Source organism: Rhincodon typus, chromosome 10 (genome assembly GCF_021869965.1).
Source record: "Rhincodon typus isolate 14 chromosome 10, sRhiTyp1.1, whole genome shotgun sequence".
Taxonomy (NCBI): Eukaryota; Metazoa; Chordata; class Chondrichthyes; order Orectolobiformes; family Rhincodontidae; genus Rhincodon; species Rhincodon typus.
The window spans coordinates 25,673,663-25,698,823 of NC_063341.1; the positions used below are offsets into that span (position 1 = coordinate 25,673,663).

At 39.4% G+C, this 25,161-nt stretch overlaps 1 protein-coding gene across 1 annotated transcript in view; it reads left to right on the top strand.

Annotated features, from left to right (window-relative positions):
- Window positions 1–7,561: 7,561 nt before the first annotated feature.
- dhx9 (DEAH (Asp-Glu-Ala-His) box helicase 9) overlaps window positions 7,562–25,161 on the top strand; it is a 92,333-nt gene continuing 74,733 nt past the window's right edge. The window contains exons 1-6 of the mRNA XM_048602112.1: window positions 7,562–7,716; window positions 11,628–11,768; window positions 12,357–12,459; window positions 17,258–17,364; window positions 18,260–18,408; window positions 23,076–23,122. Of these exons, the coding sequence (XP_048458069.1) occupies window positions 7,606–7,716; window positions 11,628–11,768; window positions 12,357–12,459; window positions 17,258–17,364; window positions 18,260–18,408; window positions 23,076–23,122 (658 nt within the window). The 5' untranslated portion in view covers window positions 7,562–7,605. The remainder of the gene's footprint in view (window positions 7,717–11,627; window positions 11,769–12,356; window positions 12,460–17,257; window positions 17,365–18,259; window positions 18,409–23,075; window positions 23,123–25,161) is intronic.

The following is a 25,161-nucleotide window of genomic DNA, read 5'->3' on the forward strand; positions in this document are numbered from 1 at the left end:
TGGCTAACCGCATCTACCCTGGATCCCAGTATAGTTTCAGAACTAGGAGACTTACAGTAGCCATCATTTGTGTATTTATCAATTTCACCAAGACCATATGAGCAGCGGCCATCTGTAGTCATAGATGTACAGCGCAGAAACAGACCCTTTGGTCCAACTTGTCCATGCTGACTAGATATCCTAAGTTAATCTGGTCGCTTTTTTGCCAGCATTTAGCCCAAATCCCTCTTAACCCTTCCTATTCACATACCCATCCAGATGCCTTTTAAATGTTGTAATTGAACCAGTCTCTATCACCACCTCTGGCAGCTCATTCCATAAATGCGCCACCCTCTGCGTGAAAATGTTGCCCCTTAGGTCCCTTTTAAATCTTTCCCCTCTCACCTTGAATATGTGCCCTCTAGTTTTGGACTCCCCTACCTTGAGGGAACCGCCTGGGCTATTCACGCTATCTGTGTCCTTGATGATTTTATAAACATCTCTCAGGTCACCCCTCAGCTCTGACATTCCGGGGAATATATCCCCAGCCTATTCAGCCTCTCCCTATAGCTCAAATCCTCCAATACTGGCAACTTGTGTGTGAAGCTTCTCTGAACTCTTTCAAGTTTCACAACATCTTTCCTATAGTAGGAAGACCAAAATTGATGATAGGGTTCCAAAAGTGGCCTAACCAATGTCTTGTACAGCCTCAACGTGACTTCCCAACTCCTATACTCAATGCACCGACCAACAAAGCCAAGCGTACCTAATGTTACCTGCAACTCCACTTTCAAGGAACTCTGAACTTGCACTGCAAGATCTCTGTTCGGCAACACTCCCCAAGACCTTACTATGGAGTGTAAAAGTCCTGGCCTGACTTGCTCTACCAGAATGCAGTACATCACATTCATCTAAATTAAACTCCATTTGCACTCCTCGCCTCATTTGCCCATCTAATTAAGGTCCTGTTGTACTCAGAGGTAATCTTCTTTGCTTTCCGCTACTCCACGAATTTTGGTATCATCTGCAAACTTAGTGACCATACCTCATATATTCACATCCGAATCATTTATATAAATGACAAAAGGCATTGGATCCAGCATAGATCCTTGTGGCATACCACTGATCACAGGCCTCCAATCCAAAAAAACAATCCTCCACCACCACGTTGTGTCTTCTACCTTCAAGCCAGTTTTTTTGTCCAAATGGCTAGCTCTCCCTCTATTCCATATGATTTAACCTTGCCAGCTTCCTTGAAAGTCCAAGGAAATTGGCTGTTCACTGAAGCCAATTTAATCTTTTTCCATCACATCCTATTGGATAAGGTCAATTATGACAGCTGGTCTGAAATCCTGGAATTCCCTCCTGAAGGGCATTGTGGGTCAACCCACAGCAGGTGGACTGAAGTGGTTCAAGAAGGCAGCACATCACCTTCTCAAGGGCAACCAGGAAAGGACAATACATGCTGGCCAACCAGTGACACACTCATCCCACAAATGAATTTTTGAAAAATCAGAAATCCACTATGGGGTCAGTCTCTATGCTGTTGTCTAATATTATAAGCTAACATGTTCAGTTGTGTTTTCTGTTTTGTTTACATCTTTCTGTGCATCTCATTATGCTATTCCCTAGGTCACTGACCCTACTGTGGTTCTGGAGAAGACTGTCCCAATAGTTCAGCTTCCTGATTTTCCCAGTATTGTGCCAGTGCCCCCGAATCAAAAACCATAGTTGTCATCAATATTTGAGTCAAACATTCAACTCTCTGATAAATGCGTGGCTTAAAAATTAGTTTGGTGGAATGGGTTTCATTTTGTGGGGCATTGGTGCCAGAACAGGGGTAGAAGGGAACTCTTCTGGTGTGATGGATTCATTGAAATGATGCTGTGGCAACATCCTGGTGAATTGAATAACTGGGGCTGTGGAAAAAAATTTAAGCTAATTTGCAAAGGGGTACAAGGTTTGGGAGAGGAGAAGTGTACACTTACAAAGCAGACTATGACAGCACTATGGGGCAGCTGTTTAGATACCCATATTACACATCTCGTTGCCGTGGAAAGGCTGCCAACATCATCAAAGACAGATTCCACCCCGGCAATGCTCCCTTCCAACCTCTTCTATCAGGCAGAAGGTACAGAAGCTTGAACACAATGCACCAGCAGGTTCAAGAACAACTTCTTTCCTGCTGTTATTCGACCGATTGAATGGACTCGCTAACTTCAAATAATGCTGATCTTGTTAATATTGATCTTGTTGAGCGTACGTCCTGTACAGTGTAACCTGTGTGCCTTACACTGTCTTAAGTTTTTTTTTTCCAACCTGTGATCTGTATGTCCTTGCTTACAATGATCTACTTGTACTGCTCGCAAAGCTTTTCACTGTACTCAGGTGCACATGACAATAAATCACATCAATCAATCATTGATATAGGAGGAACAGAGTAAACAAACATAGAAAAACAGAATAAATAGGATCAAAAGGAAGAAAGAATTAATGATTCCATACTTGAATGCACATAGTATTTGGTACAAAATATTTTAATTAACTGCACAGATACAGGCTAGTGGGTGTGATCTTGTCTCCATTATGGAGTCATGGTTGCAAGGATGTCAAAGCTGGGAACTAATATTTAGGGGTATGAAATTTTAGAAAAGGACATGCAAGAAAGAAAGGGCAGTGCAGTAGCATTGTTAAGCACAGAATGGAATAAGTATGATAACAAGAAGTAATCTTGAATTAGAAGATGTAGAATCTATACATGTGGAAGTTTTTTTTTAAAAAAAAGGGAAAGAAGACACTGGTAGAAATCATCTTTAGGCCCCACAACAGTGGCTACATTGTGGGACAGAGAATAAATCTGAAGACAATGTAAGCATATAACAAAGACAGTATATTAATCATGGATGACTTTAATCTTTACGGGATAATCAGATTGGCAGAAAAATTTAGTGTATCCAGCGTTGTATCCTGGAACAATATGTTGTGGATTGAACTAGTCATCAGCATATTTTGCATCTGGTGATGCGTAAGGAGGCAGGTTCAATAAATCATGTCAGAGTAAAAGATCTCCGAGGAAACAATGATCATAACATGGTAGAATTTTGCTTTTGATTTGAGAGGGAGGAACTTGGGTCAGAAACATCTGTGCTAAACTTAAATAGTGGTAATGACAAAGCAGTGAGGCAGAGCCAGCACAAGCAGACTGTGAAAAAGAATTTAGCAGCAAAGACTGTTGAGAAACGATAGCAAATGCTAGAGAAATTAGTTCATGGCTCACAGGAAAGACCGTAGTCCAGTGAGGATGAAAGATTCTAGAAAAATGATAAGCCAACCCCCATGGTTAACCAAGAAAGTTAACAATTGCATCAAATTGAATGAAAAAATACTATCAAGACTGACAGCAAGACCTTGTTTAAATGTATAAACAGGAAGAGAGAAGCCAAAGAGAACACAGGCCCCTTAGAGAATGTAGTTGGGAAAATAATACTGAAGAACCAGGAAATAGCAGAGGATTTGAATTTAAATTCATGGTAGAGGACTCTAATAGCATTTCAAAATTACTAAATCTTTAAGGGGTAAAAGGAATAGAGGAAATAAATACAACAACTACCATTAGAGTTAAAGTACTTGAGAAACTAATAGAGCTAAAGACCCCTGGACCTGATGGGATGCGTCATAGGACATTAAAGTAACTAGCTACAGAGATATTGGATGCACTGGTAGCAATCTTCTGAGAATCCTTAGATTCTGAAAAGTCCCAGAGAACTGGAAAACTGCCAATGAAACACATTTCGTTTAAGAAGTGAAAGAGATCCAAAAAAAATAAAAGTCATGACCAGTTAGCTTAATGTCTGTAACTGGGAAAGTGTTAGGGTATATTATAACGCGTGTAATAGCAGACCTTTTAGAAATACATAGTAGGATTAAGCAAAGTCAGCATGGCTTCATGAAACAGAAATCATGGTTGATGAATTTACTAGAATTCCTTGAGGAGCTAACAGGCAAGATAGATAAGAGGGAAGCAGTAGGTATAATATATTTGAGTTTTCAGAAGACATTTGATCAGGTACCATATATTAGACTACTTAAGAAGAGCCCATGCTGTTGGAAGTAGTATCTTAACATGGATCAAGGATAGGCTAACGAATAGACAAAAAGAATTGAGATAAGGGGGCGTGTTTTCAGGCTGGCAGCCTGACACTCGTGGTTTGCCATAGGGATCAGTGCTGGGGCCATGATTATTTACAATATATGTTAATGATCTGGATGAAGGATGTGAATGGATACTTCTGTCAAGTTTGTGGATAACAAAAATAGGTGAGAATGCAAGTGGTGATGATGACATAGTCTGTTGAGGGATTTAGACAGGTTAAATAAGTGGGCAAAAATTTAGCAGATGGAGTATAATGTGAGAAAATGTGATGTTATGCAATTTGGTAGGAAGATTAGAGTAACTAAATATTACTCAAATAGAGAAAGATTGCAGAAAGTTACAGTTCGGGCATTTGGGAGTTCTTGTCCGTGAGTCGCAAAGTTCAATGTGTACTAATGAAGGAAAATGGAATATTAGCCATAATTTCTCATGTAGTGTAATAGTAAGCAGCATTTGCTAAAACTATACAAGGCACTCATCAAACCACAGCTGAAATACTGTGAATAGTTTTGTTCCCTTATCTAAGGAAAGATATACCGGCATGAGAGGCAGTCCATAGAAGGTTCAGTAGGCTGATACCACATATGGAGGGACTGCGTTATAAGGAGAAGTTGTGTTGGTTGGGCCTGTAGTTGTTGGCATTTAAAGGAATGAGAGGCAACCTTATTGAAACAAACAAGATTCTTGGGGGACTTGACAGGTCAAATACAGAATACAGGGTTAATGGCAGGATTCTCGGCAATGTGGAGGAACAGGGATCTTGTGGTCCACATCTATAGATTCCTCAAAGTTGCTACCCAAGTCAATAGGGTTGTTAAGAAGGCATATGGTGTGTTGGCTTTCATTGGCAGGGGAATTAAGTTTAAGAGCCACGAGGTTATGCTGCAGCTCTATAAAACCCTGGTTAGACCACACTTGGAATATTGTGTTCAGTTCTGGCCGCCTCATTATAGGAAGGATGTGGAAGCTTTAGAGAGGACTGGAGGGCAGGTCTTATGAGGAAAGGTTGAGGGAGCTAGGGCTTTTCTCTTTGGAGCGAAGAAGGATGAGAGGTGACTTGATAGAGGTGTACAAGATGATGAGAGGCATAGATAGAGTGGGTAGTCAGAGAATTTCTCCCAGGACAGAAATGGGTATTACGAGAGGGCATAATTTTAACGTGATTGGAGGAAGGTCAAGGGGAGATGTCAGAGGTAGGTTCTTTCCACAGAGTAGTGGCTGTGTGGAATGCGCTGCTGGCAGTGTTAGTGGAGTCAGATACTTTAGAGACTTTTAAGTGACTCTTGGATAGACACATGGAGGATAGTAAAATGTAGGGTACGCAGAGTAGTTTGATCTTAGTAGGATAATAGGTTGGCACAACATCATGGGCCGAAGGGCCTGTACTATGCTACATAGAACATAGAACAGTACAGCACAGTACAGGCCCTTCGGCCCATGATGTTGTGCCGACGTATTATCCTACTAAGATCAATCTACCTTGCATATCCATAGAAATGTACTGTTCTGTGTTTGAGAGAATCCAGCAACAGAGGCCATAATGTCAGAATAAGGGGTTGTACCTTAAAGACAAATGAGGAAGAATTTTTGAGGATCGTGAATCTGTCAAATTCTTTAGTGCAGAGAGTTGTCAGAGCTGGATCATTAAGTACATTCAAGGCTGAGATGGATCAATTTTTTTTGTAATCAGAAAGAGAATCAAGGGTTATGGGGAAAAAGGCAGGAAAGTGGAGTTGGGGATTAACGTATTAGCTATGATCTCATTGCATGGCGGAGCAGACTCAATGGGCTAAATGGCCTACTTCTGCTCCTATGTCTTATCTTAAATTACCCTATGCCAGTTTGCTCGTAGCTCAGCTATTAATCTTGACATTATTACTGTTGAGGTTCTGTTTTTAATTTACATCTTTGCTGCTCAGACTCCCTTTGCAGGACCTCCTTTTGTCCTGTGTCATTGGTAACCACAAAGGCAAAACATCTGAATCCTTCCCATCCCAATCGAAGTTCCTCATTAGCCTATGAAGCTATCTTGAACCTAGGCATTAGACAGCCTGTGCAGCCTTTGGGACTTGATGTGAGTAGGAGAGAATAGTATCTATCCCCAAATTGTGCAGTTTTGCTTCCTACACCATGATGTCACAGTCAGATTGCTCATCCTCCCTGCTGTCATCCACACAAGCTGTGAAGACCTTCTAACCTATTTGACAAATTGCAATGGCTGAAGATCTCCACCTTCTGGATTCACATACTTGTATCTCTTAGTCACACCACCCCATTCTTAGCCAAGAGCCAGACTCCAAGTACCTAGCCTAATTGGTGTTGTGGCCCTCTAGAACATAATGTCCAGGTAACTTGCCTTTCTTAATGCATCGCACTGTTGGAAGTTCAGACTCCAACTCATCAACTTTGAACTAAGTTCCTCAAGCTCCAAACAATTACTGCAGATGTAACTGTTATGGGTCCCTCGTGCTTTATTTATCAGATCAGGTTCAGAAGTATCATTGAACAAATGTCAAGTGGTTTAATTAGCTAAGCAGTGAGTTTAGTACAGTACTTTAACGTCTCAACAGTACTTGCTTAGAGCACAAAAACATGTAACATGGTCAATATACTTTGCTAGAGAAAATTGCACTGTATTTCTTGGTTGATAGCTTTTGAGGAACAAGGAAGAAACGAGGCTCTAAACAAAAGAGAAAAGAAAGGTGTACATTTATATATATATATATTTTTTTTTTAAAAAAAGACATCTCAAAAGTGTTTTACGGCCAATTCAGAACGTTTAAAATTGTGGCCATTATAATGGAGGAAAGATAGCAGCTAATTTGTACTCTCAAATTCCTCACAAGTAGCAGTTGATAAAGGCCAGTTAATTTGAATTCGAGAGCTAGGCGTTGACCAGGACCAAAGATAACTTCCCTGTCCTCCTTCAGAATGGTGCTGTGGGATCTTCTACATCCTTTGCATGGGGTCTTTGCGAAAAAAAGACCAAAGTATTGCAGATGCTGGAAATCTGAAACAAAATCAGCAATTGCTGGAGAAACTCAGTGGGTCTGGCAACATCTGTGAAGAGAAAGCAGAATTAATGTTTCTGGTCCAGTGGCCCTTCAGAATTAGATGGGACCTTTGCTTAATGTCTCGCCTGTAAGTCAGCACTTTTAAATGCTCACCTTTCTCATTTCGCATTGATGAGTTAGCTTAGATTTTTGTGTCCAAGTCTTGGGATGAAACTTGAAGCCAGAATGTTGGAACTAGAGGCGAGTGTGCTACCAACTGATTAATGGTGAAGATGGGAAATTTAGTAAGCAACTCAAAAAAAAATCCACTATTTCAAGAGTAGACTTAGAAAATGTTTCATTTAAATGTCTTGTCTAGAATTTTTAATGTTTTCATTCTTGTTTCTTTAAATTAATGCTTTTTTGTTTCCACAGGGAGCAAATAATTAGCATTGAAATTGTCAAGAATCTAGTTGAACCATGACGGACATAAAGAACTTCCTGTATGCTTGGTGTGGAAAGCGCAAGGTCACTCCAAGTTATGATATCCGTGCAGCTGGTAACAAGAATAGGCAAAAGTTTGTTTGTGAGGTATGATATTTTTAGTTTTATGTTCTGTGAATTTTGGCCTGTTTTCCAATTTACCCTGCCTCAGACCTTGTATGTCAATAACTGCCTGCACTCTGGCAACAGAAATAGGGAGTGTGGAATTTAGACTTTTGTGTTATAAATTGCTGGAGTTTTCCTGTTTTTGTGAGACCGTGTTTGAAATTGTTTACTTTGTGGCTAAGGTCAGACTTGGATATTTGCTGGTTTGAAATTTGGGTGGTTTTGACACTGAGAATCAGTTGACTTCCAGGCCTTTTAACATCACATACCAACTAGTTATTGTCAGGATGAATTGAATGGGCACCTAAGGAATTCTACCTTAAATATATCTATCCTGGTATTTCTGGTGAAAGAGACTGCAGTTCATTTGCTTGGGGGGAGAGAGAAGTTTCACCTTGGGCTCAAATACAATTAATCACACCAATGAATAAGTTAGATTAATATGTTTGGTATTCATGAAAAAGGGAAGTCCTAGAATAAAACAATATACAGTATAGTAATATAACTGCAAAATATATTCGATCATCTACACAATCTGTTGTCTGCCAAGCAGGCAGATACGCATCTGCTAAGCTCTTGTTTGCCCTGGTGTTTTAGTTTATGTTCCCTTCTAATTTTCAGCTAAGCATTCTCCTCCTACAATGTCATTTTACTGTTATATTGCCCCCTTCTTTCCTAAGTAATCTGTCATTTTCTTCCACTTCTGCAACACTTAATTCTTCGTGTTAAGCACCTGTGCCTAGCACACTTAGTTTCCTTTCCTGGGAAAAAGAAAGCTAATTAAAAAGGGGCTACATCCTTCTGTAATATTGTTGGAAACATTAGAGTCAGTCTTTCAGAAGAAGGGGGATGGTCAAGCAATCTGAAGTATCCTCATAAAAATACAGGTCTAACGCAAGAAGTGTCAGGAATAAGGGTGACGAACTTAGAGCATGGATCAGTACTTGGAGCTGCGATGTTGTGGCCATTACGGAGACTTGGATAACACAGGCTCGAATGGTGGTTGGATGTTCAGGGGTTTAGATGTTTCCAAAGAAATAGGGAGGGAGGTAAAAGAGGTGGGGGAATGGCATTGCTAGTCAGGGATGGTATCATAACTGCAGAAAGGGAGGTCGTCGAGGAGGGTTTGTCTACTGAGTCAGTATGGGTGGAAATCCGTAACGGAGCAGTCACTTTATTGGGAGTTTTCTATATACCCCCAATAGCCACAGAGACACTGAGGAACAGATTGGGAGGCAGATTTTGGAAAGGTGCAGAAGTAATAGGGTTGTTATCATGGGTGACTTCAACTTCCCTAATATCGACTGGAACCTCCTAAGTGCAAATAGTTTGGATGGAGCAGATTTTGTCACGTGTGTCCAGGAAGGATTTCCGACTCAACATGTCGATAGGCCGACTAGAGGGGAGGCCATATTGGATTTGGTGCTTGGCAACGAACCAGACCAGGTGTCAAATCTCTCAGTGGGAGATCAGTTCGGTAATAGTGATCACAACTCCCTGACCTTTACTATAGTCATAGAGAGTGATAGGAGCAGACGGCATGGGAAAGTAATTAATTGAGTGAGGGTGAATTACAATGCTATTAGGCAAGAACTGCGGAGCATAAATTGGGAACAGATGTTCTCAGGGAAATACACGACAGAAATGTGGAGGTTGTTTAAGGAGCTCTTGCTACGAGTACTGGATAGGTTTGTCCCACTGAGGCAAGGAAGGAATGGTAAGGTGAAGGAACCTGAGATGACAAAACATGTGGAACATCTAGTCAAGAGGAAGGAGGAAGCTTACTTAAGGTTGAGGAAGCAAGGATCGGACAGGGCTCTCGAGAGCTACAAGGTAGCCATGAAGGAACTGAAGAATGGACTTAGGAGAGCGAGAAGTGGGTATGAAAAAGCCTTGGTGGGTAGGATTAAGGAAAACACCAAGGCGTTCTAAACTCATGTGAGGAACAAGAGGATGGTCAGAGTGAGGGTAGGGCCGATTGGGGATAGTGGAGGGAACTTGTGCCTGGAGTTGGAGGAGGTAGGGAAGGTCCTTAATGAATACTTTGCTTCAGTATTCACCAGAGAGAAGGATCTTGACGTTTGTGAGGACAGCATGAAACAGGCTGAAACACTCGAACAGATTGACTTTAGGAAGGAGGATATGCTAAAAATTTTGAAAACATGAGGATAGATAAGTCCCCTCGGCCAGACTGGATATGCCCAAGGTTTCTACGGGAAGCGAGGGAAGAGATTGCTGCGCCTTTGGCAATGATCTTTGCGTCCTGTCTGTCCACTGGAGTAGTACCAGATGATTGGAGGGTGGCAAATGTTGTTCCCTTGTTCAAGATTGGGAATAGGGATAATTCTGGGAATTACAGACCAGTCAGTCTGTCTTCTGTGGTGGGCAAATTATTGGAGAGGATTCTGAGAGAGAGTATTTATGAATATTTGGAAAAGCACAATTTGATTAGAAATAGTCAGCATGACTTTGAGAGGAGCACATCATGCCTCAAAAGCCTTTTTGAATTCTTTTGAGGATGTGACAAAACACATTGATGAAGGTTGAGCAGTGTATGTGGTGTATATGGATTTTAACAAGGCATTTAATAAGGTTTCCCATGGTAGGCTCATTCAGAAGATAAGGAGGCATGGGATTCAGGGAAATTTGGCTGTATGGATACATAATTGGCTGTCCAATAGAAGACAGAGTGATAGTAAATGGAAAGTGAAGTATTTAGCCTGAAGCTCGGTGACCAGTGGTGTTCCGCAGGGATCTATTCTGGGACCTCTGCTCTGTGTGATCTTTCTTTATGAATGACTTGGATGAGGACGAGGAAGGGTGGGTTAGTGAGTTTGCCGATGACGTGAAGGTTGGTGGAGTTGTGGATAGTGTGGAGGGCTATTGTAGGTTGCAGCGGGACATTGACAGGATGCAGAGCTGGGCAAAGAAGTGGCAGATGGAATTCAACCAGGAAAAGTGTGAAGTGATTCATTTTGGAAGGTCAAATTTGAATGCAGAATACAGGGTAAATGGCAGGATTCTCGGCAGTGTGGAGGAACAGAGGGATCTTGGGATCCACGTCCATAGATCCCTCAAAGTTGCTACCCAAGTTGATAGGGTTGTTAAGAAGGCATATGGTGTTGGCTTTCATTGGCAGGGGAATTGAGTTTAAAAGCCATGAGGTTATGCTGCAGCTTTATAAAACCCTGGTTAGACCACACTTGGAATATTGTGTTCAGTTCTGGTCACCTCGTTATAGGAAGGATGTGGAAGCTTTCGAGAGGATGCAGAGGAGATTTACCTGGATGCTGCTTGGACTGGAGGGCAGGTCTTATGAGGAAAGGTTGAGGGAGCTCGGGCTTTTCTCTTTGGAGCGAAGAAGGATGAGAGATGACTTGATAGAGGTGTACAAGATGATGAGAGGCATAGATAGAGTGGTTAGTCAGAGAATTTCTCCCAGGACAGAAATGGGTATTACGAGAGGGCGTAATTTTAAGGTGATTGGAGAAAGATATAGGGGAGATGTCAGAGGTAGGTTCTTTGCATAGAGAGTGGTGAGTGCATGGAATGCGCTGCTGGCGGTGGTAGTGGAGTCAGATACATTAGGGACATTTAAGTGACTCTTGGATAGGCATATGGATGATAGTGAAATGTAGGGTATGCTGGGTAGTTTGATCTTAGGGTAGGATAATAGGTTGGCATAACATTGTGGGCCGAAGGGCCTGTACTGTGCTGTACTGGTCTATGTTCTAGCTTTATTGTGATTTTTGCTCGGGCAAAAACACGTGTCTGAATCATTGAGTGTATAAACTAAATATCATCGTATTTTGTCAAGCAGTCCGTGCTGTAAAAACTGTGAATTGGAAAGAGGAAACTGAGACAACATTTACACATGACGCTGTTTTATTTAGGTTCGAATAGATGGATTTAATTATACTGGCATGGGAAATTCTACCAGCAAAAAGGATGCCCAGACAAACGCCGCCAGGGATTTTGTCAATTACCTTGTTAGGACTGGAGCGATGAAAGCTGATGAGGTTCCCAGTTTGAAGGTTGTTGCATATTTAATCATTTCTTCCTTTCATTATTTGTATTATTCATTATTTCAGTAAAGCAATAGTTTTATTTGAAATTTACCTTTTGTGTTGTAGTTTGTATTTCATTATTGAACCAATTCTATTTGAGTGTTTAATCGTATCTCGGGATGCAGATGACTTTATGAAGCATTAAAAGCTCTTTCAACTTTTAGAATGCTTCAAACTACGTTCTATTTTCCCCTCCTGCCCTGATGAATTTATCAAAAGTTTTGGGTTGTTTTTGGTGTGAAAGCTTGTGGGCTATTAGCTTAGATAAATATTACAGAAGAGGAGTTTCACATGTTCAAAAACTTGAACTTAAATATGAATGAAAAACACCTAAAACTTGCATGTACCTCTTTTATGACACTTATTTTCAATTACAAAATTAAGGAGGCTTGTACAGAGTCATTTGCTTAATTCCACCAATTCCGTTCTTCTTGTACTTGATCTTGGCAGTCTATCTGATCACCTATTGACATATCATACATCTGTGAATGTGCACTTCGTGGATGTAAACTATTTAGTTAAATGTTGATTGTTACTTTATTTGATTTTTCATAGGGATTTGAACCTGATAGTGTTAATAGTGGTCAAAGTAGTGTGCTGGAGGAATTGCCATTTGGTGTGCCCAGTGCTCCTCGCTTAGCTGTGAAAAAAGAGCAAGGTGAGCCATTGTTTTTAAAGTAGGACCGTATCATGCATTTATAGTGCACTCTGAACATATTTCTGTATGTTTGGGAGGTGTTAAAACAGCAAGTGAAAGCTAATTCAAGGTGAAGTTTCTGTTTATTTCATGAAACACAAGTTAATATTTTCACCATTTGAGACACAAGCTGAGTTTAGGTAGTAATACCTGGCCTGTAGTGAGCTTAATCATTTGTCTATTATGATTATTTTTGTACGTTTTATTCTAAGTTCTTTGTAGTCACTTCCCCCACAGTTTTGTAGATGTTGGACACAGTGAGCATATATGTATTAAATACTAGCGCCATATGATTTTTACATGACAAAAAATGTCCATTGCTAACATATGTCTAAACTCTCATCTTCAGTTTCTTCATCAATGACCTGCCCTCTGCCAATAGTTTAGAAATGGGGATGCTTGCTGATGATTGCATAATGTTAAAATACTACTATACGTGACTCCTCAGTTACTGAAGCAGCCTAAATGCATATGTAAAAAATCTGGACAACATGTAAGCTTGGGCTGCTAATTGGCAAGTAGCATTCACACCACACAAGTGCCAAGCAGTAACTATCTCCAGCAAGACAGAATCTAATCATTGGCCTATTGACGTTCCAATGGCGTTACTGTAACTGAATCCCTCACTGTCAACATTTGTGGGGTTTACCATTCACCAGAAGTATACTGTGCCAATTATATAAATATTGTGGCTGTAAGAGCAGATCAGAGGCAAAGAGTCTACAGTAGGTAACTCACCAAAGTCTGCCCACCATTTACAAGGGATAAGTCAGGAATGTGGTAGAATACTGTGCACTTGCCCGGATGCATACAGCTCTAACAACACTCAAGATGCTTCTCGGCATCCAGAACAAAGCAGGTGGCTTGATTGAAACCCTTGACCACCTCCAACATTCACTTCCTTTACCATTGACACACACTGGAGACAGAGACGCACTGCAGAATTGTCACCAAGTTTCCTGCAACAGCACCTTTGCAAATCCATGACCTCTACCACCTAGAGGGCCAAAGCAGGCGGATGCATGCAAACATCACTGCATGGACTCCCCCTTGAAACCACACAACATTCTGACTCAGAACGAAATCACCAAAATCTTGGAATTCCCTTCCCAACAGCTCATTATATGTACAATAAGGACTGCAGCAGTTCTTGAGGTAGCTCAGGAGCACGTTTGCTAGCGCGTTTGGGATAGGCAGTAAATGTTGGCCTAACCAATGACACCCATATCTCAGAAACAAATTTTTTAAAAACCTTTACTTCCCAGAATTTGGCAGCCTTGTAAAAGTAGTGCCGTATTCCAGGAATGCAATTAGACAAAAAATATGACATGAGAATGACTCCCATTGACATCATGGCTGCATTTGATATCTTGGAGCCCAAGTAAAATTGAAGACTGGGAATCAGCGATAGTGTTCAACACTGCTGGACTGAGCACAAAGTAAGATGTTTTTATTAGAGTCCAGTCTTCTCACCTCCTGGACGATTCTGCAGGACTTCCTCTGGGTAGTGTCCTAGAATCAACCATCTTCATCAGTGACAATCTAAGGTCAGAAGCAATGTTTTGTCTAAGCTGCACATGCATCCGTTCCAGTGTCCTGTGCATGGCAATCAGCATCAGCATTGAAATTGAGTCCCAAAAGTCACTGCCACGTACAGACTTTGGAGGCCCACGAAACCTGAAAGAAAATTAGAGTGATCACTGTTCAAAAGTGGGAATGTTTGGTGCTGATTACACGTGTTCAGTACCGTTTACACCTCCTCAGAAACTGTAGTATTCCATACTTGCATGCATCAAGAGCTGATAAGTGGCAAAAAACATAAACTCCACACATGTGCCAGGCAGTGATTACTCCAAAAAGAGAGAATTTAACAACTTCCCTTTGATATTCAGCAACATTACTATAATAGAAATGTGATGCATCAATATCACTATTGTGACAATTCTGTGGCTGTAAGAGGTGTATTTTGTTGAGTTCTTTTTGAAGAGAGCTTTTAAGACCGGTGAAGAACTGTCTATTTGGAGCCAATAAAGTAAACAGCTTGTGAGGCCTTGGATTTTTTTTTTAAAGTTAGAACAATAGAAGCAGCATTAATGGGTGGAGTCAGGCTCCCATAGAACCAAGGTTTTAGTTGGAGTTTTGAAATGGTTTGTGGAAGCAGCTTACATCTCTCAGCTACAGCTAAGAGCTTGGGTTTTTGTGCTCTGTCAGAATCACATGTGACACTATGTATTTACTGATTTTTGCCTTTGTCAAAGGTGTGTTTATGGGATGTTACTATGTTGGAACAGTTTAGCAATTAAATAATCTACCATAACTCATAAAAGCTGAATTTTTTTAGACTTTATGGGGTCAACTGTTACATGGATAACACTTTTGAGGGGCTGAAATTCACGTTACAGTCCAAAATATCGTATTATTAGCAGAAGCCCAAGTGATCACTAAAAGAATAAAGAAAAACACAATGACTTGTGGTAATTACCTGACTCTAACCTCGTGTGTCTTAAACTTGTGTGCCAAATTCTTCCATTTCCCTCTGTTTTCTCTTGTCTACTGTCGTTTAAGTTTTTCAAACAACATTTTAAGCGTTTATTTTTGATAAAGTTATCTGACATTTGACTCTCCTACAGTCTCACCGAACATTTCCTCATTGTACCATTTATGTACAGGATAAAACCTTGACTCACAAATGTTGATCTGTTATCTGTGAAAAACTAGGGTTGACTTTTACCACGAGATATATGGAAAATTCCAGATCTTTTGGCCAAAAATAGGGGGTTGACTTTTACATGAGATCAACTTCTTTTCAAGTATATACAGTATTATTCTGTTAAGTTCTCCAATAGAGTTGAAGTTATACTAATTCTTTGTTCTTTTGTTTGCCTTTTAACTGTGTAGGGTAAGAATAAAATTTGTTTTGCTTAAAGCGGATTAGTGTAACCAATCAAATTACATCTGGAACGCAGCACCTTACACTTGCCTTTAAATAAGATAAAAGTTAGGGTCCAGGCTATCTCCTTGATCTATTTGAAGAGGGTTCGGTCTGGTCCATAGAACTACTCACTGGAAAAATAACTGAACCAGCAAGTAAATACTGTGAGCTGTACAGAGGTTGTATATTCAGTGGAAAGTAATTCACCTGACTTCCCAAAATATGTCCATTCAAAAGGCGAAAGTCAGGAGTGAGGGAATGCTCTCCCACGTGCCTAGATAAGTGCGGCTCCTAATGACATTCAAAAAGCTCAACAGCATCCAGGAGAAACAACCACTTCCTTAGCACCTATTCATAGTCTTCAATTTCACCACTGGTGTACTGTGACAGTAGTGTACCATCTACAAAATGTAATGAAGCAGATTGCTCAGATCCTTGTGATAGCTTCCAAACATGTGACTTGTACCACATAGAAGGGTGGGAAGACTGGATTTGATAGAAGTGTTCAAAATTATGAATGGCTTTGTCTCTTGTCATATACCCATCCCAGCCATCCCATGTTGTGACGTTTGTTTGTTTGGATGGTCAACTCCGTGTTAAATATTGCTTCTTGTAGTTCAAGTCCCTCTGACATGGCAGTCGCTGCTGCGATTTCTGCAAATGAAGGCTGAGGTCATGCACGCTTTTCTGAACTGTCCTTTTCCCTGGGTTCTCTTCTTCACCGCTTGAGCATTCCAATTTGTCTTATATCTTCCAGCGCCCCTCAAAACAGTAAACATTCATCCATCGTCGACTACCTCTCAGTTGCTTGTGTCCATCATCTTTGTATCTCATTTGCTGCTCCCTTTGTATCAGAAGTGCAGATGTCCAGAGGATTGTGACCTAGTAGCAAGTTCATTGTGTGGAACATCTTTGGGTATTCAGCTATCACTCACTGATGAATGTGACTGAGTCGACACATGTTAACTTAGCCGAGAGTGAATGCTGAATAAATTATCTTCCAGGACTCTTGCTTTGGTGACCTTGTTCTAGTTAAACCAAACTCCTTGCAGAGAGTCTTCTATTTGTTGCCGAAGATGTTCCTCTACGGTATGCTACTGCAACATCAGTTGTAGAGCAATTCTGAGGAACTTGTTTACCTTTGTCTTGGATCTCAGATGGGCAAGGCTGAACAGATTTCTCATTTCTGAGATATAACAAATGCTGTCGGTAGGTATCCAGAGAGCAGATGATTGTGATGTAAATTAAGAGAAACTGGTGATCGAAGGATTGATAGCTGGATATCATAGACTTAAGGTGATTGGCAATTTTTTCTTTTCAGACAGCAAGTTGTTGTGACCTCTAATGTACTGGTTGAAAGTATGGTGGAAGCTTTTTCGATGGCTAATTGAATAAATAGATGAAAAAGGGAAAATTGGGAAATCAGAAATAAACAGTGAATGGGATTAATTGGTTAACTCAATCAAACAGCCAGTGGAGGCATAATAGGATCTTCCTCTGCCATAACATTTTATGAGTCAACTAAGGCAGCTCTTATTAGAATTGATCAGGATTTAAATGTGGTAAATTTGTAAATTTCTGTGCACCACAACCTAATTGAAAATATAACTAGTTATTTTATGCGTAATAGTGCCCTTATGCGAAATGGTTTTTGTACTGGTCCTTTTTTTAAAAAAAAAACTCAGGTTTATGTTGTTATGATTACATAAAGCACCAGCAACTTGAAAGCATTATCAGTGTGCTACTAAATTTGATCTGAGTGTGTTGTAGAAAGAATTATAAAAATGTTATTTAACTACTATTGGTTGAATGGTTTTGTGTTTGCAGATGTTGACTGTGGAGGGGGCAGAGGAGGTGGACTCAGTGGTTACTGGGAACGTGGAGCCAATTTAAAGGAATATTATGAGAGGAGAGATGAACAGGAAGCCCAAGCAGTAAGAGATTATGTATATGGTGTTAAGAGTTGTATTGTAAATGTCTTCAAACCTGTAAAGGGTATTTTCTGTGCAACACATGTTAATAAATGAGATTTTATTTCTTTTTAAAAAGGATTCTGCTAATTCTGGAAAACCAGAATAAAAACAAAATGCTGCAAGTACACAGCAGGTCTGGCATCATATGTGGAAGAAATATCATTGTGACCTTTTATCAACATTTTTTTTGTGTGAAATCCGTTGAATTTTGAATCTGTTGTACTAAGTTATGTAAAAAAACTGAAATGTATATAAAGAGATGAAACCTTTGAATGGAAAGTTGCTCAGATTGTCTTTCGACATTGTCAATTCAGAAGTATGTTTGTGCCTGTTTTCATATCTAACTGCATAACGAATAGAGTAAATAATCAGACATGAGATCCCTTAGTCTCACAGTGGGTCACTGTGTGGTGTGACCTTGGGCCACACAAGGAGTTTTGATCTTTGATCAAATGCAGTGGCACTGTAATTGGTGTTGATGTCTTCAGATTATGTAATGAGCAAGATTAGCTAAGATTCTCACTCCTGGAAGGGTACATAACAACACTGCTTGGAAACAGGATCAGACTTTGTTGTAATGGATCCTTGGCAAGTGGGAGTAGGGATGCTGTCCAACACCATTTTGACCTGTCTTTTCCTAGTTAAAATACCAGTTGACATTCAGAGTTCTCTATAACCAAGAGGTACACCTAAGTGCTCAGCACATTTGGAGTCCATTTAGATACTTGACCATTACAGGAATAAATGCATTATTTTATGGTATTTCTTATTTATAAGGTTTTTAAAAACTTAGTCATGACAACTTGTATTTAGAGAAAGTAATTTTTATGTAAGAAAAAAAAATTTCCCTCCCCAGACTCTGGAATCTGAAGGCTTGGATTTGAATGCTGGTCTTCATGGCAACTGGACACTTGAAAATGCCAAAGCTCAACTTAATCAATTTTTCCAAAAAGAGAAGATTCAAGCAGATTATAAGTATTCACAAGTTGGACCTGACCACAACAGGTTTGGCATATTTTAATTTGAATCAGTTGAGCAGTTCTTTAATAGTAAGCTCTATGGTTTTTATTACATGCAATTCTGAGATGGTAAATTAGTATCCTTTTAATCCCTACTTCTTAAATGAGGCTAAATTTCAGTGATGGGAGCAATGTAGCTGTTGCCTGCATGGTTTCCCACATTAGTGATGAGGGCACAGCTGTGCTTAATGTAAAAGCAGTAATTCTTCCAGGGGCTACACAATAAAGAATAACATAGCTTTAAAGTTGTAAGTTCACCTTTTAAGATTAGATACTCTTGCAATTCTATCCTGATGAATGTAAGATGAAAAGCTTCAATGGCATGTCATCCCTTTAGCAGGAACCAGGTTATGTGCTACCGAGTAATACCTAGTTGAATAGGTATTTCATAATTTATTTTCTATCTGTCATATTAAGTACATCAAATGTATGCTCTTTAAATTCAGAAAATCATTACGAAGAATTACAAACGTTGCAAGCTACTATTAAATGTATCAGATTTGGCCCAGTGGTAGTATACATCTCTATTTGAAGATTGTGGAGTGAAAATGGACTTCAGAGATGTAAGCACGTATTTGGCAGATTCTTCAGTACTGGAGAAGTGTTGCACAGTTGAAAATGCTGTCTTTGGATGAAAAAGTAAACGATAAGTCTGTCTGCACCCTTGGATAGATAAACTGTAGTCCATGCAAAGATTACCATAGGAATAGCATTATCCTGGCTAATATTTAACCCTCCAGTAACCTCCCAGGGAAAGACCTCTGCTTGTTAATGCTATTACAATAATTAACAAATCAAATGCATATTATTGAGAAGTGCTTGCATTGCTTTTAGGACTGAAGTGGTGTATTGTAAGTTCTACTTATTCCTTAAGCTACCAGAATTTCTTACTTGTTATTTCCTAAATTGGGCATTAGTTGGGTACTTGTACACAAAATAACTTGAAAATACAAGAGAAATCATTTGAAACTTTTTTTGCCATGAGACTGCCAAGGTGACAGAGACTGCCAAGGTGACAAAGGTGCATTATGCTCAAAATAAACTTCTAATATTATTCAAATGTAAATTCTTGTTTGTTTTCTAGTTTTTATCTAGCTGTCCTGGACCTTATATCAAAAGTACTGCCAGTGCTGACCAGTAGTCCTCCAGGTTATTGACTGCCATTCTGAACAATCTAATGGGTGCATGAGAACTTGGTTTTTTCTGCTCATTTGATCTCCCATCATGCTTTGGGAAAATATGTAAGAATCAATAAAAAAAGGCCAGAAATAAATAGAGTTCAGGGAATTAGCAGAAACACACTTCAAGATCCATCTGCAGCCTCATGATGCTTTTATTGAGCTTGGTAACAATGCTGTAGGATGAACTTAATGCTGAATGCTAAATGGCTTGTGCCTCATTTTATCTGTTTGAACTGTACAGCAACTGTTCAATGTTTAAGGAGTTTAATCTTTAGTAATGTAGATTTTATCTACGTAACATAAAATGAAATTTTAGCAAAGCTGTAGTGTATTGTTTAGATTACATTAAGATTTTTTAGTTGCTTTTGAATATTTCAATATTAAAGTATAAGGTTTGTGTTTTTCTGATCCTTTATCTCAGTAGAAATGACTGAATGTTGTTATGCACTTTGAAAGAGAAAGGAGCAGGGAAGTAATGTGTTGTATTAGCTTGTCCAAAAGAGATTTGGAGGAAAAACACTTTTAAAATTATTCTTAAAAAATGTTTCTGTTACAGCTGATGGTGCTTTCTTTTGATTTAAAAACTGAGGTGTTCCATACTTCATGGTATGGTACCAGTATGTTTCTCAGCCAGCTTGCCTTTGTTATATAGAGCTTTCTGTGGGGTAGTTGTCCAGTACCCCTATGAATGCTAAGAACATTTAAGTATGATATAGTAGACACCTGCTATTTTGGAAATAAATAAACGGATGTGTATAATTCTGTTGGACTTCAGGCTGCAATATATTGTTCAAAAATGATTTCCGTTTATTTAGAAATTTTATGACTGCTTGGCCAAATAGCAGGAATCTACTGTACAAACTGTATTACTTTTGGGAAAGTACTAAATTATCACATTTCATGCTATCTCCTAAAATATAATGCAACTTTGCATGGTAATATCTTGAATGTGCAACATTGATGCATTTCTACTTTAAAGTGCAGTGGCAAATATTTTTACAGCAGAGATGAATAGGTAGAAAGCTAAATAAAAGTGACGACAAACGTGTCACTCCTTTAATCTGTCATGGGGTGAGGTGACACCAGAAATCTCTCTTGCAAACATGTGATGTTGCTTAGGCTGCACTAAGCTATCACATGGTATCCTTCCATTGTAGGAATGATGGTACAAGCAATCATAGATAGCTGTTGATTTCTGGTGTCACTTTTCCTATAGGTGTTCTAGGGGACCTAGGGCTGATGGAGATTGGAATTTTACTGAGTTTGGCAGAGAAACATACTGGCATCCAAGGATGGTGGATATTGGGCCTATTGACAGGCTTCTCTGAATCGTGAAGTTGCTGTGCTTGATCTCAGTTGACCCAATATAGGATCAGAAGTGAGTTATACAGATTAAAAGCATGCATGGTGCTGAAGAAAAACTGGATACCAAGAACTAGATTCCAGGACTGAGTCATAAATGGACAGGGTAACCTATTTTTGTCAATATCTTTGGAAATGCACAACCAAACTTGTTTGTGGATTTATGTGTGAAAATAATCCTAAAAATTGAATTCTATGACTGTACAACAGTTCGTTTATTCTTTACCGGAACTAGCCATTCAGGAAGATAGTTCCATCTCACTAGTTTTTCATTCAGATGCCAATGCATGGATAAAATTAACTATATTTGTATATATAGAGTGCTGTGAGTATAAATGTTCCTGTTTATGCTAAATACATGAATCGTTTTCTGAAATACATCTCATTGACTTTTTTTAAAATTGCAGATATTGTGCAGTCTTAAAATCTTTGTATGTTGCGTTCTGTTTTCTTTCGTTTATATCAGTGCATGTATTTGAGCTTATCTCCAATAGAAAATAGCTCTCTGAATTTACTACATCGATGAGTATTCAGTTTTATGTCAATTTTATGACTCTGACCAGAAGCTGAAAAAACTGCATGCAAAAGATTAAATACTTAAGATAGAGCATAAAGTCCTTCATGAGTAGGAAATTCACTGGCTTTTAGTGAACATTGTTTTGTTATTTACATCAATCCTTTATTTTGTTTGTATCACAGGTAAAAAGTGAATTCATAATTGAGTGTGGGATTTATTAAATGCTTCCATGCCATGATTGGCAAATATTTCTAAAATAATCCAAAATTTGTATATGGCAAACATTGGGTTTCCTAAGTTGCTGTACTTAATTGTGATTTACAGTAGGATGATGAAAATCAGCCAAAATTTGGCTTGTGAAACTTAATGACTTCCATACAATGTAATCCCTACCAGTTTTGGAATGGTCTTTGGCATCCTCCAGAGGTCCCCAGCATCACAAATGCCAGTCTTCAGCCAATTTGATTCACTCCATGTGATATCAGGAAACGACTGGAGACACTGGACACTGCAAAGGCTATGGGCTCTGACAACATTCCGGCAATAGTACTGAAGACCTGTGCTCCAGATCATGCCATGACCCTAGCCAAGCAATTCCAGAACAATTAGACTACATTGGCATCTACCCGACAGTGTGGAAAATTGTCCAGGTATGTCCTGTACAAACAAAGCAGGACAAATCTAACCTAACCAATTACCACCCTATCAATTTCCTCTTGATCATCAGTAAAATGATAGAGGGTATCATCAACAGTGGTATTGTGCAGCATCTGCACAGCAATAAGTTGCTTGCTGATGCTCAGTTTGATTTCCAGCAGAGCAACTTAGCTCCTGAGTTCATTACAGCCTTGGTTCAAACATGGACAAATGAGCTGAATTCACAGGTAAGGAGAAAGTGACTGCCCTTGACATCAAGGCTGTATTTAAACTGATTATGGCATCAAGGAGCTCTAGCAAAACTGGAATTAATAAGATTCGGGGAAAGCTTGGAGTAATATTTGGAGCTTGGAGTTGGAGTCATATTTGACATGAACAAAGGTGGTTATGGTAGTTGGAGGTCACTTAGTCAGTTCCAAGACATACTTGTAGGTGTTCCTCAGGGTAGTGTCCTTGGCCGAAGGATGACTTCATCAATTACCTCACAGTAAGCTCAGAAGTGGGTATGTTCACTAATGACAGTTGTAACTTCTCCACCACTCGTGACTTAGCCATCAGTGTTGTGCCAGTAATATGCTAATAATTGGCATTGTTTAACTGATGCTTGTATTTGTTTCTGGATCTCTTTGAAGTATGAGCTTGTTTACTGTTTAGACATCTGACCCGCTTAGAATCTCAAACACAGGGGACATTTAAACTCTCTCAAATTCTAGATCACTGTCTTCAGCAGTTTTGTCTCCTGTGTCTGATGCATTTACACAGAATGCTATATTGCCACTTAAACAATTACACCTGTAGTTTTAAAAAAAAAGTTTGTTTACTATTATTCAGAATGTACTGGGCATTAATGAAATTTATTATAAATTTCAGTATCAGTGGTTTGGTGGAAGTGCTGAAATGACAGCGTTAATTTCATGTTGTGCATGTCATTTTCAGGAGTTTTATTGCAGAGATGACTATTCACGTGAGACAGCTGGGAAGAAGTAAGTACCCATTTAAATTTTGATGTGAATGGCTTTACTCTTGACCTTAGACCTTTATAAACAAAGTTATTTCAACAAGCTGCAATAACAGCTCAGCTGCCATGTGCGAGTCTCTAAATCAACATCAGCCCAGCAAATCGCGTTCATCTTTCGAACTAATGAAATATATTGAGAACAAAACTGATAATTCTTGACGTAACGGTTTAAAATTGGGATTGCTTTCTAAAGTTGAGGGATTTTGTTTTCAAGTTTTTCAATGGACACAATATATCTGCAATATTCTGCCAATATATTCCTATCATCCATTGTTGGATATTGCTCTGCTCCTCGAATCTTTTTCTAATTCTGTGGGAGATTTCCCCAAGCTGATGCAAAATTTGAAAATGCCTAACAAGGTAAGTGCAATGAAATTAATTTTAGCCAATAAGGCATAGGAACAGGAGTTGGCTGTTTGGCCCCTTGAGCCCGTTCGCCATTCAGTTGGATCATAGCTGATCTGACATTTCTCACGTCCGTTTCTTGCCCTTTCCCCGTAACCTTTAATTCTCCTGCTGATGAAGAATCTATCTCAGCCTTAAATATATGCAAAGACTCTGTCCTCGCAGCTTTCTGTGACAAGGTGTTCTAAAGACTCAACCCACTGAGAGAAACAATTTCCTCTCATCCCAGTTTTAAAATGGTGCTCCTTATACCTGAGACTATGCTGTTTGGTTCTAGATTCTCCCATGAGGTGACATCCTCTTAGCATTTGCCTTGTCGAGACTCTTAAGAATCCTATATGTTTGAATGAGAGCATCTCTAATCTTAAACTCCAGTGAGTACAGTCTCAACCTGTTGAGCATTTGCTCATAAGATGGTCCCTCCATTCCAGGGGATTATCACCGTGAAATGTCACTGAACTGCCTCCAGTGAAATGATAGCTTTCCTTAAATAAGGGGACCAAAACGGCTCTTAGTACTCCACATATGGTCTCTCCAGCACTTTGTATATTTGCATGAAGAATTTCCTCCTCTTGGATTCCAAGCCCTTCAAATAAGGGCCAACATTCCATTCTCCTTTCTGATTACCTGCTACACCTGTGTGCTGGCTTCCTGTGTTTTGTGCACAAGTACCCCCAAATACCTTTTGTGTTGCAGCTTTCTGGAGTTTTTCTCCAGTTAAATAATAATCTGTATTTTTTTTTTGTTCTTCCATCCAAAATGAACAAGTGGCATCTAAAAGTCAGAGGAAACATTGAGCATTATAGTGATTGAAGAGAAATAAAATATACAAAAACAGAAATTGCTCAAGGAAGTTCAGCAGGTCTGGTCTCATCTGTGAAGAGAAAACAGAGTTAATGTTTTGAGTCCAGTGACCCTTCTTTGGAAACCTAAAACTAGTTCTGAAACATTAAGACAGATTCATTTGAAGTCTCACTTGGAAGTGGACATGGTGAAAATAAGACCCGTCAGAGTCTTATTTGTGTCATACACTTCAAATAATTCTCCTCTTCCTCATGCCTGTACTTGAGATTATTTTGAATTTTATGTTTCTGTGCAATTGTCTATTTAGATTATTTTCTTCACAAGTACTTTTAAGGTACAGTGCGAATATGTGGCAGCTATGTCAAAGATTATCCATTCTAGTCCTAACTAACTGATGATGAGTTGCCATTGTAATTTGGCTAAAGCTCATTTACTCAAGATGTATTCCTTTTTGCCAGATGAACTTTTCCGGACTGAATTTAATCAAATAAGTAGGAAGAAACCAGCACAGTTAACACAATAGTGAAATATTCCAAGTATAGTTTACAAACTTGAAGATAATGAGCACACTTCTAAAATAAATGTATGTGTACATAGATAACAAGGTGTAGAGCTGGATGAACACAGCAGGCCAAGCAGCATCAGAGGAGCAGGCCCGAAATGTCAGCCTTCTTGCTCCTCTGATGCTGCTTGGCCAACAGATTTAAGGACTGCTTCTTCCCTGCTGTTATTAGACTTATGAACAGATCTCTCATATATTAGCGTTGATCTTTCTCTGCACCTTCTCTGTAGCTG